The 14843-nt window shown below is 49.0% G+C and overlaps 1 protein-coding gene across 4 annotated transcripts in view; it reads right to left on the bottom strand.

Annotated features, from left to right (window-relative positions):
- Nucleotides 1-14843, bottom strand: part of Tln2 (talin 2) — a 468592-nt gene that overhangs the window by 177967 nt on the left and 275782 nt on the right. For all 4 annotated transcript variants that reach the window (XM_045159990.1, XM_045159987.1, XM_045159989.1 and 1 more), the window contains 6 exons: nucleotides 13111-13283; nucleotides 9847-9944; nucleotides 7906-8035; nucleotides 6450-6602; nucleotides 3054-3196; nucleotides 1018-1145 (listed from right to left, as the gene is read on the bottom strand). In XM_045159990.1, coding sequence (XP_045015925.1) covers nucleotides 1018-1145; nucleotides 3054-3196; nucleotides 6450-6602; nucleotides 7906-8035; nucleotides 9847-9944; nucleotides 13111-13246 — 788 coding nt within the window. In that variant the 5' untranslated portion in view covers nucleotides 13247-13283. The remainder of the gene's footprint in view (nucleotides 1-1017; nucleotides 1146-3053; nucleotides 3197-6449; nucleotides 6603-7905; nucleotides 8036-9846; nucleotides 9945-13110; nucleotides 13284-14843) is intronic.

Here is a 14843-nt window from a genome sequence, read left to right as displayed (position 1 = left end):
CCTACTGGGCTAGTACTGCCTGATACCAGGGGCTTCCTTCTCCAGGGCAGAGGCTGGCACCAGCTTTCTCCCATCAGAGGGAATGTGGAGCCAAGGGCTGAATACAGGCTGTCACTCCCCTCTCGCCTCCCTGCACCTGCACAGTGCCAGGGAGAGATGCACCCTCCAGAAATGCCCACGTCCCTCCTGCACGGTCCCCACTCACATTAGATGGCACTCTGGGCGACAGGAGGACATTGATGAAGAGAGGACAGTCCCCCCCCCCCGCCCAGCTCCACACAAACCTTTCATCCACACTAAATAGAAACAGAAGGGAACAAAGGATAAAGAATTCCCTCAGAGGATGGTGTGCATGAAACCATAGGAAAAGTCCAGATCTGCACAGAGAGGCAGGGACACCTTAGAAAAATGGCAGCCTGCTTAGTTGGGCATTCCCAGGAGACCCACGATGAATCTGTGGGGTCAGTATGCTTGTGACACCTCAGAAGCACGAGCCAGAGAGGAAACACCTCTTATCGTTCTAGAAAAAGGAGCCAGCTCTCCAGCCCCACGACACGCTTTTGAAAGAACGGAGACCTGTTCAGGATTCTAATAGAGAATACAAATGTGCATCACTTAGATGAAGGCAGGAGTCTCCAGCAATTGATTTGGCAATGTGCTAATTAATAGGCAGGGTGATAGGAGCGAGGATAGGAACTTCCCAAGGCCCCAGGCCAGGGTGGACACTGGCTGGCAGGGCTGTGGCAGAATCCTTGGCAAAGGAAGATTCATTCACCCACTGCCAGAAGGAAGAACAGACCTCATTTATGGTCCCCTCTTAGCTGAATTTCAAGGTGTTTTTTTTTTTTAACTTTTTCTTATAGTTCACATTTTTGGTCTCACACTCAACCGAGTGCAATCCAACATTCTCACACCCGACAGAAGTGAGGGTGTGTCTTGTGGGTGCCTCAGTCCAAGGTAAACAAGTGAAAAGGACCAGAGAAGTGAGAAAGAAAACAGGAACCAAAGGTCACTTACTCTAAGAATCCAGGCTTGTGTTTATGCTCCACATGGGGTCCAAATTGTATCTGGGCTTGAAATCCTCCAAACTCACAGGCCTTCTCGAAGGAAACCGGGTGGGAGCCATTCAGGATGTCGTCCCGAGCCTGAAGCACAGGAGGAAGGCACAGTGTCAGGGGCCTGGGAGGAGGTGACATTTCTCCTAAATCGACACGTTCGTGCCTAAGGGCAGGGCTATCGGGGAGGAAGGACAGGTGCGGGGGGCCCTCAGACCCAGAGGAACATGGTGCCAAGTAGAGCTAAGGCCAAAGGAAAAGAAGATTTTGCTCGAGGTGGTCAAGAGCTAGAAGGCGTTCCAGGTCTGGCATATCCGAGGTAAAGCTTGCTGATAATCTAGAAAGGTAGAAGAGACTATGAAACATGAAGAGATGAAATAAAGTCTCATGGGGGCTGGAAGGATGGCTTAGAGGTTGAGGTGTTTGCATGCAAAGCCAAAGGACCCATGTTCAATTTCCCAGGACCCATGTTAGCCAGATGCACAAAGGGGCACACGCTACTCGAGTTCATTTGCAGTGGCTGGAGGTCCTGGTGCATGCCCATTCCCCACCCTCCTCTCTCTCTCTGTCAAATAAACAAAAATATTGAAAAAAAAAAGTCTCAAGGAATGGTCATACAGGCTGAGTTAGAAACATAATTTACTTGATAGAAGCCTGAACACAACAATAAAGAAGTAAACCCAGCCAGGCATGGGATGCACTCGGGAGGCAGAGGGAGGAGGATCACTGTGAGTTCAAGGCCATTCTGAGACTACACAGTGAATTCCAGGTCAGCTTGAGCTAGAGTGAGACCCTACCTTGAGACACACACACTCACGCACACACAAAGGAGAACCATTCTAACCTCCGCTGAATGGGCCAATGTGGGTTAGGGGCGCAGCACACCCGGACAACGACGCAATAGTGGAGCCATTAGAAGAAAGAAAGCAACACACTGTTCTGGAATGGGACGGTCGCCGCCTCTCAGTTGTCAGGCACAACACCTGCTGTTGTTACTTAACCCTCCTTCTTCTGCCTTCGCTTCCTGGGCCCACATGACACCCAGACCGCCTGTCGATGGACACTGGAGCTGCGATTCAGGGCCTTAAATGCATCCGCCTCTTCTATTGCCCTAGAGCCCCTACCCTTTGGCCCGGCGGCCCCTTTCCTCACCATTCTTCCACTAAGCCAGGGGTCAGCAAATGGTAACCGTTTCAGACCTTCAGGGCACGCGGCCCACATTGCAATTGCTGACCTCTGCCACTGGAGCATGACAGGAGTCACAGAGAATGCACGAATGATCATGTGATGGGTAAGGGGATTTACCAACTTACAGTGCGTAAGCAAACGGACTGTTTACTTTCAAGTACCGGCAAGGGCCATGGCTGCAGTTGTCTGCCCCTGGGTCCCCTTCCCCCGCCCCCCCCCCGGGGGGGCAGACAAGCAGTAAATATGGAAGGAGAAGGAAGCAGAGAGGAGGGAAGGAAGTTTGGGTGGAGGAGGAGCTGAAGAAATGCAGACGACATGTTCCCTAAGGAAAAGGAAGGGTGGAAGACAAGCTGGCACAAATGCAGTGTGGGGAGACTGCAATTCGGAAGTGCTGAATGATTTGTCTGGGCTTAAACAATCAGAGCGTAGCAAAGACATAAAGGGTTATTGAGAGGAGAGCGTTGAGCTGATGAGAAGTGATGAGTTTTTGACTGATCTGCCTTTGTAGTTAAGATGCTAGTTATTTGAAATGGCTGGGCCAATCAGAAGACAATAGTCTTCTAATGCCGGGCACAGGCCAGTGCTGGCGTGAGGTCTGCGCCAGGGAAGCCACAGAGAGGCTCAGTAACTGGACTGGGTGGTAAGTGGCCAGCAGCTTCCGTCCAGTTCCCATCATCAAACGTGTCAGGAACCCAGAAGCATGATCTGTGGACACGGGATTGTGTGAGCCACGTAGAGTCCAGAGCTGAGCCTGTGCTCACAAGAGCAAGTGGGAGCTTTCTGAGGCCCGCCCACCTCCTGCCTGAGTACCTGGACATAAAGCAGGTTCAACTGCACCGGGTCTCTCGAGTCCACGTTCTGGTCGGAGTAGAAGAACTTCCGTCTCAGCAGCAACGTCTCGTTCTCATCGACGCCTTGTTCTCGGAACGTTCGGCTGTGATCCAGCCAATTCACTGCACACAAGACGCAGGAAGAACTGTAAATCTGTACAGAACAGTGGGGCCATGTGGACGCAGAGGTCTATCATGCTCATGGTCAGTTACTTCTTTTTATATTTTATTTACTGAGAGAGAGAGAGAAAGACACAGAAACAGACAGAGAGAGAGAGAGAGAGAGACAGAGAAACAGAGAGAGAAAGGGTGCACCAGGGGCTCTAACCACTGCAAATGAACTCCAGATACATGTGCCACCATCTCTCCAGCCCTATGGTTACTTCTTTTATTTATCTATTTGACACAGAAAGGGGAAGAGAGAGAGAATGGGCGCACCAGGGCCTCCAGCCACTGCAAATGAACTCCAGATGCATGCGCCCCCTTGTGCATCTGGCTAACGTGGGTCCTTGGGAATAGAACCTGGGTCCTTTGGCTTTGTAGGCAAGTGCCTTAACCGCTAAGCCACCCCTCCAGCACCGTACTTTTTATATTACATCTGTGCTTTTGAACTTCACATTCCTGAAGTTCACTACAACACTGAAATGAAACCTTGACATGTGGAGGTAGAAGGGAGGGCGCTGAAATGAGCAGGATTTTTCTGGCATGTGTATTTGTATGTGTGCACGTGTGTACAGGAGTGCATGTGTACACATGTGTGTGCAGGTCAGAGGTTGACATTGTTTTGTTTTGTTTTTTTTTAATTTTTTATTTATTTATTTGAGAGTGAGAGACACAGAGAGAAAGACAGATAGAGGGAGAGAGAGAATGGGCGCGCCAGGGCCTCCAGCCACTGCAGACGAACTCCAGACGTGTGCGCCCCCTTGTGCATCTTGCTAACATGGGACCTGGGGAACCAAGCCTCGAACCGGGGTCCTTAGGCTTCACAGGCAAGCACTTAACCGCTAAGCCATCTCTCCAGCCCTGACATTGGTTTTTTTTCTCAATTACATACCATATGTATATATATTTTAAGATAGGGTCTCTCACTGAACCTCAGTCCATCAATTCAGCTAGATCAGCTAGCTATCAAGTCCCGGGGGGGGTCCTCCTGCCACTGCCTCCCCAGTATGTACCTAGGCCCCTGTCACCCCATCTGGAGTTTATGTAGGTATAAGACCCTAACTTAAGTCCTCATGCATGTGTGGTCATTTGGTTTCTGTTAAGAAAGCAAACAGGGCTGGGGAGATGGCTTGGTGGTTACGTGCTTGCCTGTGAAGCCTAAGGACCCCGGTTCGAGGCTCGATTCCCCAGGACCCACGTTAGCCAGATGCACAAGGGGGCGCACGTGCCTGACCTGGAGTTCATCTGCAGTGGCTGGAGGCCCTGACACGCCCATTCTCTCTCTCTCTCTCTCTCTCTCTCTCTCTCTCTGCCTGTCGCTCTCAAATAAATAAATAAATAAAAATAAGAAAGCAAAGAAGAATTTTTGTTTTGAATCAAGAGTTATTACTTCCACCAGGCGTGGTGGCGCACGCGTTTAATCCCAGCACTCGGGAGGCAGAGGTAGGAGGATCACTGTGAATTCAAGGCCACCCTGAGACAATACAGTGAATTCCAGGTCAGCCTGGGCTGGGGTGAGGCCCTACCTTGAAAAATAAAAACCAACAAAAAAGAATTATTCCTTCCATGCTACCAAGCGCAGTGGTTGGAGACACTGAAAGCAATGAGCCACCCTCACCCACATGAACAAAGAAAATGAAAGTCATGGGAGGGAGGGACACTGAGGGACAGCAGGACACGGTCCCCAGGGGCCAGCTTGAACCTGACATTCTCAGCATCCTGGTCTCACGACGTGGTGCGCAGGGATCGATCACCCTCCTCCACACTTCCCACAGCTCTCTCCTCTTCTCGCCGGGTGTCAGGCACACACCGTGGGAGGGTATTTATGACCCGCTCCACTCAACGCTAAGCACCTCTGGCACATAGACTATGTCTGACAAACCACATCTCCCACGGTACCTGGGGGAGCCCTGTGTACACGTTAATAAATCCCGGAATTTGTCTCCTATGGGCTCCTGGAAAGAACTATGTAACTGGAAATCTAATGAGGCAGAAAGCAAAGAGAACAGAGGAGGACTCAGAGGAAACGGTAGCCCTGCCAAGGATCAATACACACAGTGATACTGATGATGTCAGCCCAGTCCTGCGACAAGAAAATGGAGGTTAGAAGGTCTAAAAACCTAACTTTGCTATGGTATATTTACGAGTTTTTTGTGTGTATATGTGTGTGCATACAAGTTTATATGCATGTGGGCATTTGTGTGCGTGGACACGTGTGGAAGTCAGAGGTCGATGTCAAGGTATCTTCCCTGTCGCTCTCCACTTTATTTATTGAGGCAGGGTCGCTCACTTGAGCCCAGGGCTCGCCAGTTCCACTAATCTAGCTAGCCAGTTTGCCCCAGATCACCTGTCTCTGCCTCCCGAGTCCTAGGATCACAAGGGGGCTGCCACACCCACCCAGGGTTTCAGTGGGTGCTAAGGATCCGAACTTCAGTCCTTTTGCATGGCTTCCCAGCCCCTATCTCACTAATTATAAGTCCTAAGGAATCAATGGATGTGGACAGTGGTTATGGAAGACGGTGAACCTCTCCCCAAAGGAAAGCCAGAAAAACTTCTGGAAGGAAATGTCCTGCTGTAGGGAGTTTTTATTACAACACACACACACCCCTAAGCTTAAGGAATTAAAAAGGCAGAGGTCCATGATAAATGGCACCAGAGTTAAACCATCACCAAACCAGTGTAAGAAAGGTTATAAACTAACCATCCACTTCACACACACACACACACACACACACACACACACACTGCAAAGAAAGGAGTAAAATAGATGGAGAGGGAACTTGCTTAGGTAAGTGGCATGTCATCCAGCCTCATTTGGATACCAGTATGATTAAACTTATTTTGAACAATATAGACAATAATTTATGTATTTGGTAGGAAAGGATTCTTTTTAGATATGAAATAGTTCTGCAGTCATTAAAAAAACAATTCTCTAGATGTCTTATCTTAGTGATAACTAAGATTGGGGGAAAAAAAGCCAGGCATGGTGGTGCACACCTCTAATCCCGGCACTTGGGAGGCAGAGGTAAGAGGACAACTGTGAGTTCAAGGCCAGCCTGAGACTAACCTGGGCTACAGTGGAACCCTACCTCAAAAAAAAAAAAAAAAAAAAAAAAAAAAGAAAGAAAAGAAAAAACACAAACATAAGACACACAGATGTGCTTTGGGTCAAGGCAGGGCATGTAGCTTGGTCGCACTTCCTGCCAGGACTTACGGTCGTCATCCGTGTGAAGCTTGGCCTTCAACTTCTCCATCTTTCTCTCATCCCGTAACAACGTCCTGTCCTTTTTGAGTGTACCTGTCCCTTCTTCTTTCTTCTCTTCAATGGTTTCTTGGATTAAAGAGTATTCTTCATAATTCGTTATTCCTAAAAATGGAAACTGGGTTATAATTCTGCGAGATTAAACGTCTGTCAGCTGTTTCTACCACAGCCTGGGATGACTGCCCAAAGCCCACGCTGGCAAAGCAACAGAAGACTTGGGAGTCAGCGCGGCTACGTGGCATAAAAGTCATTAAAGGAGCCGGGCGTGGGGGCGCGCGCCTTTAATCCCAGCACTCTGGAGCAGAGGAAGGAGAACTGCTGTGAGTTCGAGGCCACCCTGAGACTACATAGTTACTTCCAGGACAGCCTGAGCTAGAGCGAGACCCTACCTCAAAAAACCAAAGGAAAAAAAAAGCCATAAAAGGATCTTCGGCTAATTAAAGCACAGGTTACATCCAAAACATCATATGCATTTCTCTCCATTGTTTCTCTGTCGAGCTCTGTGTCTCTCTGACTGCTGGAAACCCAGGGCATCTAGGTAAACATTCTACCCCTAATCTATACCCACCTCCAGCCTCTCCATTAACTTTTTTTTTTCAAGGTAGGGTCTCACTCTAGCCCAGGCTGATCTGGAATTCACTATGTAGTCTCAGGGTAGCCTCGAACTCACAGTGATCCTCCCAGGTGCTGGGATTAAAGACGTGTGCCACCACGCCTGGCTCCATTAACTTTTGAGAACCAGTGAGAGTAGATAATAGGCAGGAAAAAACACACCAACTAAACAGGAAAGAATTTTGCCGTGAAGGCAAAATCTGAGATCGGCCAGGCTTCTTTTACATTCTCTGAAGGGCTTTATATGGAAAGAGGTTGCTAGGTACTAGGGGGCAACAAGAAGTGATCCTATCTGACAATGGTTCAGACACTGCCACAAGTACTCAAGGATATAAGGACAGCCATGAGTACTTAAAGGTTATTTTCAAACCGGGCATGGTGGCACGCACATGTCTTTCATCCCAGCACTTGGGAGGCAGAGGTAGGAGGATCACTGTTAGTTTGAGGGCACCCTGAGACTACATAGTGAATTCCAGGTCAGCCTGAGCTAGAGTGAGACCCTACCTTGAAGAAAAAAAAAAAAAAAAAAAAAAACACCACCACCAACAGCAACAACAACAAAAGTTATTTTCCTCGGAAAGCGCTTTCATTTACTGAAAGGCAATAAAAGCTGAGCTGTGACCCGGTGAGAAGTACGAGGCACTGGATGGCAGGCAGACTAGGAGCCTGCACACACTCTTCTGGGACTGGCCGGGCAGAAATCCAGCTGGTCAAAGCTGACCGGCGCAGTGGAGAGGTGGCTACAGCGGGACCCCAAACCCGCAGCAGGGTGGGGATGACGGAGGCGCGCGCTCACCTATCCTGCCGCAGATGGTGAGCAGGAGCTCTCCCACTGTCTTGGAGTCGTCCACCATGACTGTCTTCACGGAGCCGTCGAGCATCCGGATCTTCTGAGGCCTCTGCTTCTTCTTGTATTCCAAAATATCCTGGGCACGAGCCACACACAAGTTATGCACGCTGAGTGGGGACACGTTCCCTGCAGACCCAATTTCCTCATTTACCCATCCTAGGTTTTCATGGAACTGCCTCCCGCCCCCCGGGAACTATTCTATAAAAATCTAAATGCTGGGGGCTGGACAGATGGCCTACTGGTTACGGTGCTTGCCAGCAAAGCCAAAGACCCAGGTTCGGTTCCCCAGTACCCACGTGAAGCCAGATGCACAAGGTGGTGCACACCTCTGGAGTTAGTCCGCAATGGTGGGAGGCCCTGGTGTACCCACTCTCTCTCTCTCTCCCCTCTCCCTCCTCTCCCTCAAATAAGTAAATAAGATATATACTTTTTGAAAATCTCAAGGCGAAATGATTGCTTTCACAAAGCTTTCTGAAAAGTCTGGTAATGAGATTGAAGTCCAGTGACTGGAAGCCACCTCCCTAGAGGGGCGAGGTGGCCAGGTTCTTTGGAGAGGCTGAGAGTGAGCTGTGTGAATAAGAAGCAGGACAGGGCACTGCCCGCAGACGGTGGCAGTGGTCTCTCCCATCACCCGTTAGGTCACTGGAACACCTATGCATATACAGTGACCTTTCTTTTTAAAATGCTGCTTTAAAAGGCATACTGCATGTATTTGCTAGGCGAGAAGTAATAATAGACATAAATGGGCGTCTCGCTAATTGCTCCCGTCAGTGATGTATTACAGGAGGGGTTTTCACAAGACTGCAATGGGACTCAGTGACGCCGTGATCAAACAGGTAATAAGCTCGGAGGAGCTTTCAGACATGAGACCTTGGTTACCCTTTGCACTTTACAACAGAATTAGAGAAGGAGGGCTGGAGAGATGGCTTAGCAGTTAAGCGCTTGCCTGTGAAGCCTAAGGACCCCGGTTCGAGGCTCGGTTCCCCAGGTCCCACTTTAGCCAGATGCACAAGGGGGCGCACGTGTCTGGAGTTCGTTTGCAGAGGCTGGAAGCCCTGGCGCGCCCATTCTCTCTCTCTCCCTCTATCTGTCTTTCTGTGTCTGTCGCTCTCAGATAAATAAATAAAATTTTAAAAAAAAGAATTAGAGAAGGAAGGAAAAATTAAAAATTGATTAATCAAATATTTCCCTCTTGCTTTATGAAATACTGGCCAAGTAGACAGGCCCACTTTATCCAGGATACCAAAATCTAACATCTGGGGCTTCAGAGACGGCTCAACAGCTAAGGCACTTGTGTGCAAAGCCTAAGGACTCGGGTTTAATTCCCTAGAACCCACATAAAGCCAGATACACGAGATGGCACATGCATCCGGAGCTCGTTTGCAGTGGCTAGACGCCTTGACATGCTCACTGTCTGTCTGTCTGTCTCTCTTTCTCTCTCTGCATTTCTGTCTCTTAAATTAATAAAAATATTTGAAAAACAAACACCTAACATCTTGGAGGATAAATGAGGCAAACTGTTCGGGCCGTGCTTATCACTTCTTTCTTCTGTAAAACACCATCACTTTGTTGTTACTGTGACTGACAGTTATAAAATTCACAGCTCCAACTTGAAGTTTCTTTTTCAAAAGCAGACTCCTGATTAATACTGAATCTTAGACAATTCTTGCCTTCCCTCATGGAGCCTCACGTTCCACCATAAGGCCCAAGGACACGGCAACGTACTTGAGGAAGACACACAAGTCCTGCAACGACCTGGGGACAATGGTTGGCATGCTAACCCTGTTCTAGTCCCTCTGTGGACTCTGGGGTTAAGCATGTCGTGACACTCGCTCGCTCCTGGAGAAGGAAGGCCCAAGGGCAAAGCAGTGAAGAGCAATTGCGTACCCCGTTCCGCAACATGTAGTAATCCAGCGTCCTGCCTGCTTCCAGCCAGATCCCTTTCCTGGGGTCTTCATCGGACAGAAACAAGCCGTAGTCAGAAGCTAGGATGTGAACAGAGAAAACAGAGGAGAAACCACGTGGTGAAGCGGCCACCCCGGGCTCCCGGGCCCAGGGACGTGCGCATTGTCCTTCATGACCACGTCGCGGCGGCCCCCAGGGAGAAACACGAGTGGCAGAAATAAGGCCCGCAGACAGGGCTCACGTTCAACCCGAGGTGCAGCTCAAGTTTAGAGAACCACTGGTAACAAAACAATGCACACTGACTTAAAATTTTATTTTATTATTTTTTGGGGGAGGTGTACATATGTGTTTGGCATGCGTGTGTAGTGCATACATGTTGTGTTGGTGGTTGGGGGAAGGCAGATGTTAGTTTTAGGCATCTTTGTCAAAGGCTCTCCACCTTCTTTTGTAAATAATATTATTTATTTATTTATTTGAGAGAGAGAGAGAAGGAGGGAGAGAGAAAGAATGGGCGCTCCAGGGCCTCCAGCCACTGCAAACGAACTTCAGACGCGTGTGCCTTGTGCATCTGGCTAACATGGGTCCTGGGGAATCAAACTGGGATCCTTTGGCTTTGCAGGCAAACGCCTTAACAGCCAAGCCATCTCTCCAGCCCCCACCCACCTTATTTCTTGTCAGGATCCCTCACCGAACCAAAGACAGTTTGGCTAGAGAAACGAGCTGGTAAGTCTTGGGATCCTCCTGTCCCAGCTTCCAGTGCAGGGATCCGAGGCATATTCTGCCACACCCAGCTTTCCCGAGGGTTCGGGGAATCACCATGCTTGCATGGCAACAATCGTCCTGGCTGGAATTAAAGGCGTGCACTACCATGACTTGCTTCCTTCTAATTTTTAAGGCAAATCTGATCACATCTTCACACTAAAGTCATTTAATTATTTTACTTTATTTTATTTTTTCGAGGTAGGGTCTCACTCTTGTCCAGGCTGATGTGGAATTCACTATGCAATCTCAGGATGGCCTTGGACTCATGGTGATTCTCCTGCCTCTGCCTCCCAAGTGCTGGGATTTGAGGGGTGCGTCACCACGCCCGGCTAGTCAATCATTTATAAGTGACCCTGATTGCTCATCTCTTGGTCAAGTCAACATGTCATTAAGGGGAGGGTATGAGGGAAGAAGACAAAGGGAAAAGGTTGAGAATCTATTGTCTGAATGGCCTTTGTTCAAGCGGGGGAGGCGGTGGCAGTGGTTTCATTAGACACTAAATAAAGCATTATCACTTATGCCCTAGGAAAAAAGATGAGAGGGCTGGTGAGATGGCACAGTAGCTAAAGGCACTTGCGTGTGAAGCCTGATGGCCATGGTGGAATCTCCGGTACCCGCGAAAAGGCAGGTGCACGAAGTGGGGCAAGTATGTTGGAGTCTGTGCAGGAGGCAGGAGGCTCTGGTGTGCCCATCTTCTCTCTCTTCCTCTCTCGGGTAAATAAATAAGATGTTAAGAAAGAAAAAAGGATTTGAGATAAGATCCGGAATACAGGACTTGCCCTGGGCCCTGAGGGCCTGTGACACAGGACATCAGGACATACGCCGCCCATCAGTGTAAGGGCGAGTTCATTGTTCTCTGTTGGGCTAATGAGATGGTAGATCAAAAATTTCTTTGTGGGCTGGAGAGATGGCTTAGCGGTTAAGCGCTTGCCTGTGAAGGCTAAGGACTCCGGTTCGAGGCTCAATCCCCCAGGACCCACGTACGCCAAATGCACAAGGTGGCGCATGCGTCTGGAGTTCATTTGCAGTGGCTGGAAGCCCTGGCGCACCCATTCTCTCTCTCTATCTGCCTCTTTCTCTCTCTCTGTCACTCTCAAATAAATAAATAAAAATCAACCAAAAAATATTAAAAAAAAAAATTTCTTTGTGGGCTGGAGAGATGGCTTGCCTGCAAAGCCTAGGGACCCGAGTTGGATTCCCCAGCACCCATGTGAAGCCAGGCGCACAAGGCAGAACAAGGTCTAGCAGTGGCTAGAGGTCCTACAGTGCCCATGCTCTCTCTCTCCCCCCTTTAAAACATATATATATATATATATATATAGTTTTGTTTTGTTTTATTTTTTGAGGTAGGGTCTCGCTTAAGCCCAGGCTGACCTGCAATTCATTATGTAGTCTCAGGGTGGCCTTGAACTCTTGGTGATCCTCCTACCTCTGCCTCCCAGTGCTAGGATTAAAGGCGTGCGTCACCACGCCCAGCTTAAATAAATATTTTTTAAAATTTATGTATTTATCTGAGAGAAGGGGAGAGAGAGAATGCGAATGGGTGTGCCACAGCCTTAAGTCACTGCAAACACTCCAGACACATGTGCCACCTTGTGCATTTGGCTTGCATGGGTCTGGGGAATTGAACCTGGGTCCTTTGGCTTTGCAGACAAGTGCCTTAACCACTAAGCCATCTCTCTAGCCCCAATTTTAAAAAAATTTTTTTAAGAGAGAGAAGGAGAGAGGTCTCAGCCACTGAAATTGAACTACAGACACTTGCGCCATCTAGAGGGTATGTGTGGCCTTGCACTTGCCTCACCTTTGTGCGTCTGGCTTACATGGGATCTGGAGAGTCAAATATGAGTCCTTAGGCTTCACAGGCAAGCACCTTGATTGCTAAACCATCTCTCCAGCCCCAAAATTTAATAAACAGAGATAAAATGCTCTGTAACGGCAGAGCGGCAGGACTGCATGTGGAAGGGGTCAGACGATGGGCATGACCACGCCAAGGTCAACGTGGTCATTGACAGTACAAGCCTCAGAGGACACAAGCAGTGCCCAGTGTGAGACGACATCTCGTTACAAACACGTGTTTTAAAGGTGAGTAGCTGTGTGTGGCCCTCAGAGCCTTTGTCCCTCCAGCTTCAGAGTAAAGGAATCCAGGTTGGAGGGATGGCTTAGCGGCTAAGGCGTTTGCCTGCAAAGCCAAAGGACCCTTGTTCGATTAGCCAGGTGAACAAGGGGGCACACACGTCTGGAGTCCGTTTGCAGTGGCTGGTGGCTCTGGCGCACCCATTCTCTGTCTCTCTCCCTCTTTCTCTGTTAAATAAATTAAAAAAAAAAAATCTAAACTCTACTCCTTTCCTTCAGCTTAGAATGGGCTATAATTCAGGATATGTCTGCAATTTAAAATACTAAACAAATACAATACAAAAAGCAAACACGTTAAACAGAGAAAGGGAGCCACCCACATTCTCAGAAGCCATGCACAGCATAACCTACCTTGCCCGGCTTGCGCCTCAGGCACCCGTTCTCGAATGACCCGGCAAGCATCGTACACGGCCGTGGATGGTTCAAACTGCATGGTCTTCACCACGTTGCAGTGGCGGACACAAATCTTTAAGGACAGGGCCACCATTTTGGTAGATGACTTTGGTGGGTTTCACTTAGAATGTCTAGAAAACACAAAGAGACAAGCCTTGAGGCTTATGACCATTCTTTATTGTATTAAGAATTAAAAAAAACAAAAAACAAAAAACACCAGGAAACAAAATCAAACCACACTATAGGAAACTTGCCCACTATTCAGCTGTCCCACTCTGAAATCACTCAACAGGGCTACTTAGATTCTGAGTGAGTTCTGTCTGTGAGAAAATGTGTAAATATTTATCTGGTAAATGTCAAGATACACTCGTCCGCAAACAGCAGCAGTTATTCACCAAGCATGGGCCCCAAACGGAGCGCGCTCAGCGGCCAGAATGCTGAGCAGAAGCGTTGTGAAAGACCCGCAACTTTCCCTGGCAACATCAAGGGCTTCTAAACACCATATGTAAATACTTCCTGACCCCTCTTTTTTACAGGCCTGTGTAACCAACGCTTTCCAATTTGGGGCATTCAACCGTACATTCTTGAGGTAAACAGAAGAGACTGCTGTGTTGCAGCTGGCTTCGTTGGTTTGCTTGTTTGTCGCCTGGGACTGGTGACAATTGCCGGGTGAAATGTCCAAGCATGGATGAGGGTGACAGACAGCGGGGGAAGGCCATGGGTTACATATCATCAGGGATGCTATTTATGGGATTCCAAAGAGAGGATGGGATGGTTAAGCCTTTCTGTTTCCTGGGGAAAACAAGTGTCCCTGCATGAAGGCGACCCCTCTCAGGCTGAACATTAGGTTTACTGGAGAGCAAATTAATGGTTCCCTTCCTATCATGCAGAAACCCTCCCCCCCCCCACACCCTGAAGGAAAACAAATCCATGGTAAGGGCCTGCACCCCCACAAAGAGCCACAGGGTGGATCATGGAGGCCAGAAGGGTGCAGGAAAAGACACAGCGCATTGTACAGTCCTACCCTTCCTTTGGCTCTCACATTCTTTCTGCCTCCTCTTCCGCAATGGACCCTGAGCCTTGGATGGTGTGACAAGAGATATTTCATGGCCTGGATATCCATGACCTCACAGTGCCTGACACTACCTACACACAGGGCCATCATAATAGGAGGAAAAGATCATGACATCAAAATAAAAGAGAGACCGATTGATCGGGTGCGGGGATATGATGGAGAGTGGAGTTTCAAAGGGGAAAGTGGGGGGGAGGATGGGAATTACCATGGGCTATTGTTTACAATCATGGAAGTTGTCAATTAAAAAAGAAAAAGAAAAGACAGAGCAAGGAGCAAGGTGGGTGGGGGGGGGGGGGCGCACAGAGGGAGAATAGAGAGAGCAGGAAGCCCTGCAGGGTGCGGCACGGCGTGGTGGTGCAGAGTCATTGAGGCCTAGGAGAGAAGCTTAGGCTTGAGAGCAACAGAGAACAGTCCAACCCAAAGAGAAAAACCTGCCCAGGTCTACTGGACGAGGACGGCTGGGAGCCACAGGCCAGGCTGAGCCTCTCTGCAGAACATGCCACGGAGAAGAGGCGCTAGGAGCCGGGGACGAGAGACTGGGCTGTCTGCGGCGTGGGGAAGAGACAGAGGAGGTCTGGGGACCAAGTCCTGGGAAGGGCGCTGTGAGCCAGGAGGA

The sequence above is a fragment of the Jaculus jaculus genome, chromosome 10 (assembly GCF_020740685.1).
Source record: "Jaculus jaculus isolate mJacJac1 chromosome 10, mJacJac1.mat.Y.cur, whole genome shotgun sequence".
In the NCBI taxonomy this organism is placed as follows: domain Eukaryota; kingdom Metazoa; phylum Chordata; class Mammalia; order Rodentia; family Dipodidae; genus Jaculus; species Jaculus jaculus.
Note: the sequence above shows the minus strand (reverse complement) of the source record. Positions and strands in the feature narration are given on the sequence as shown.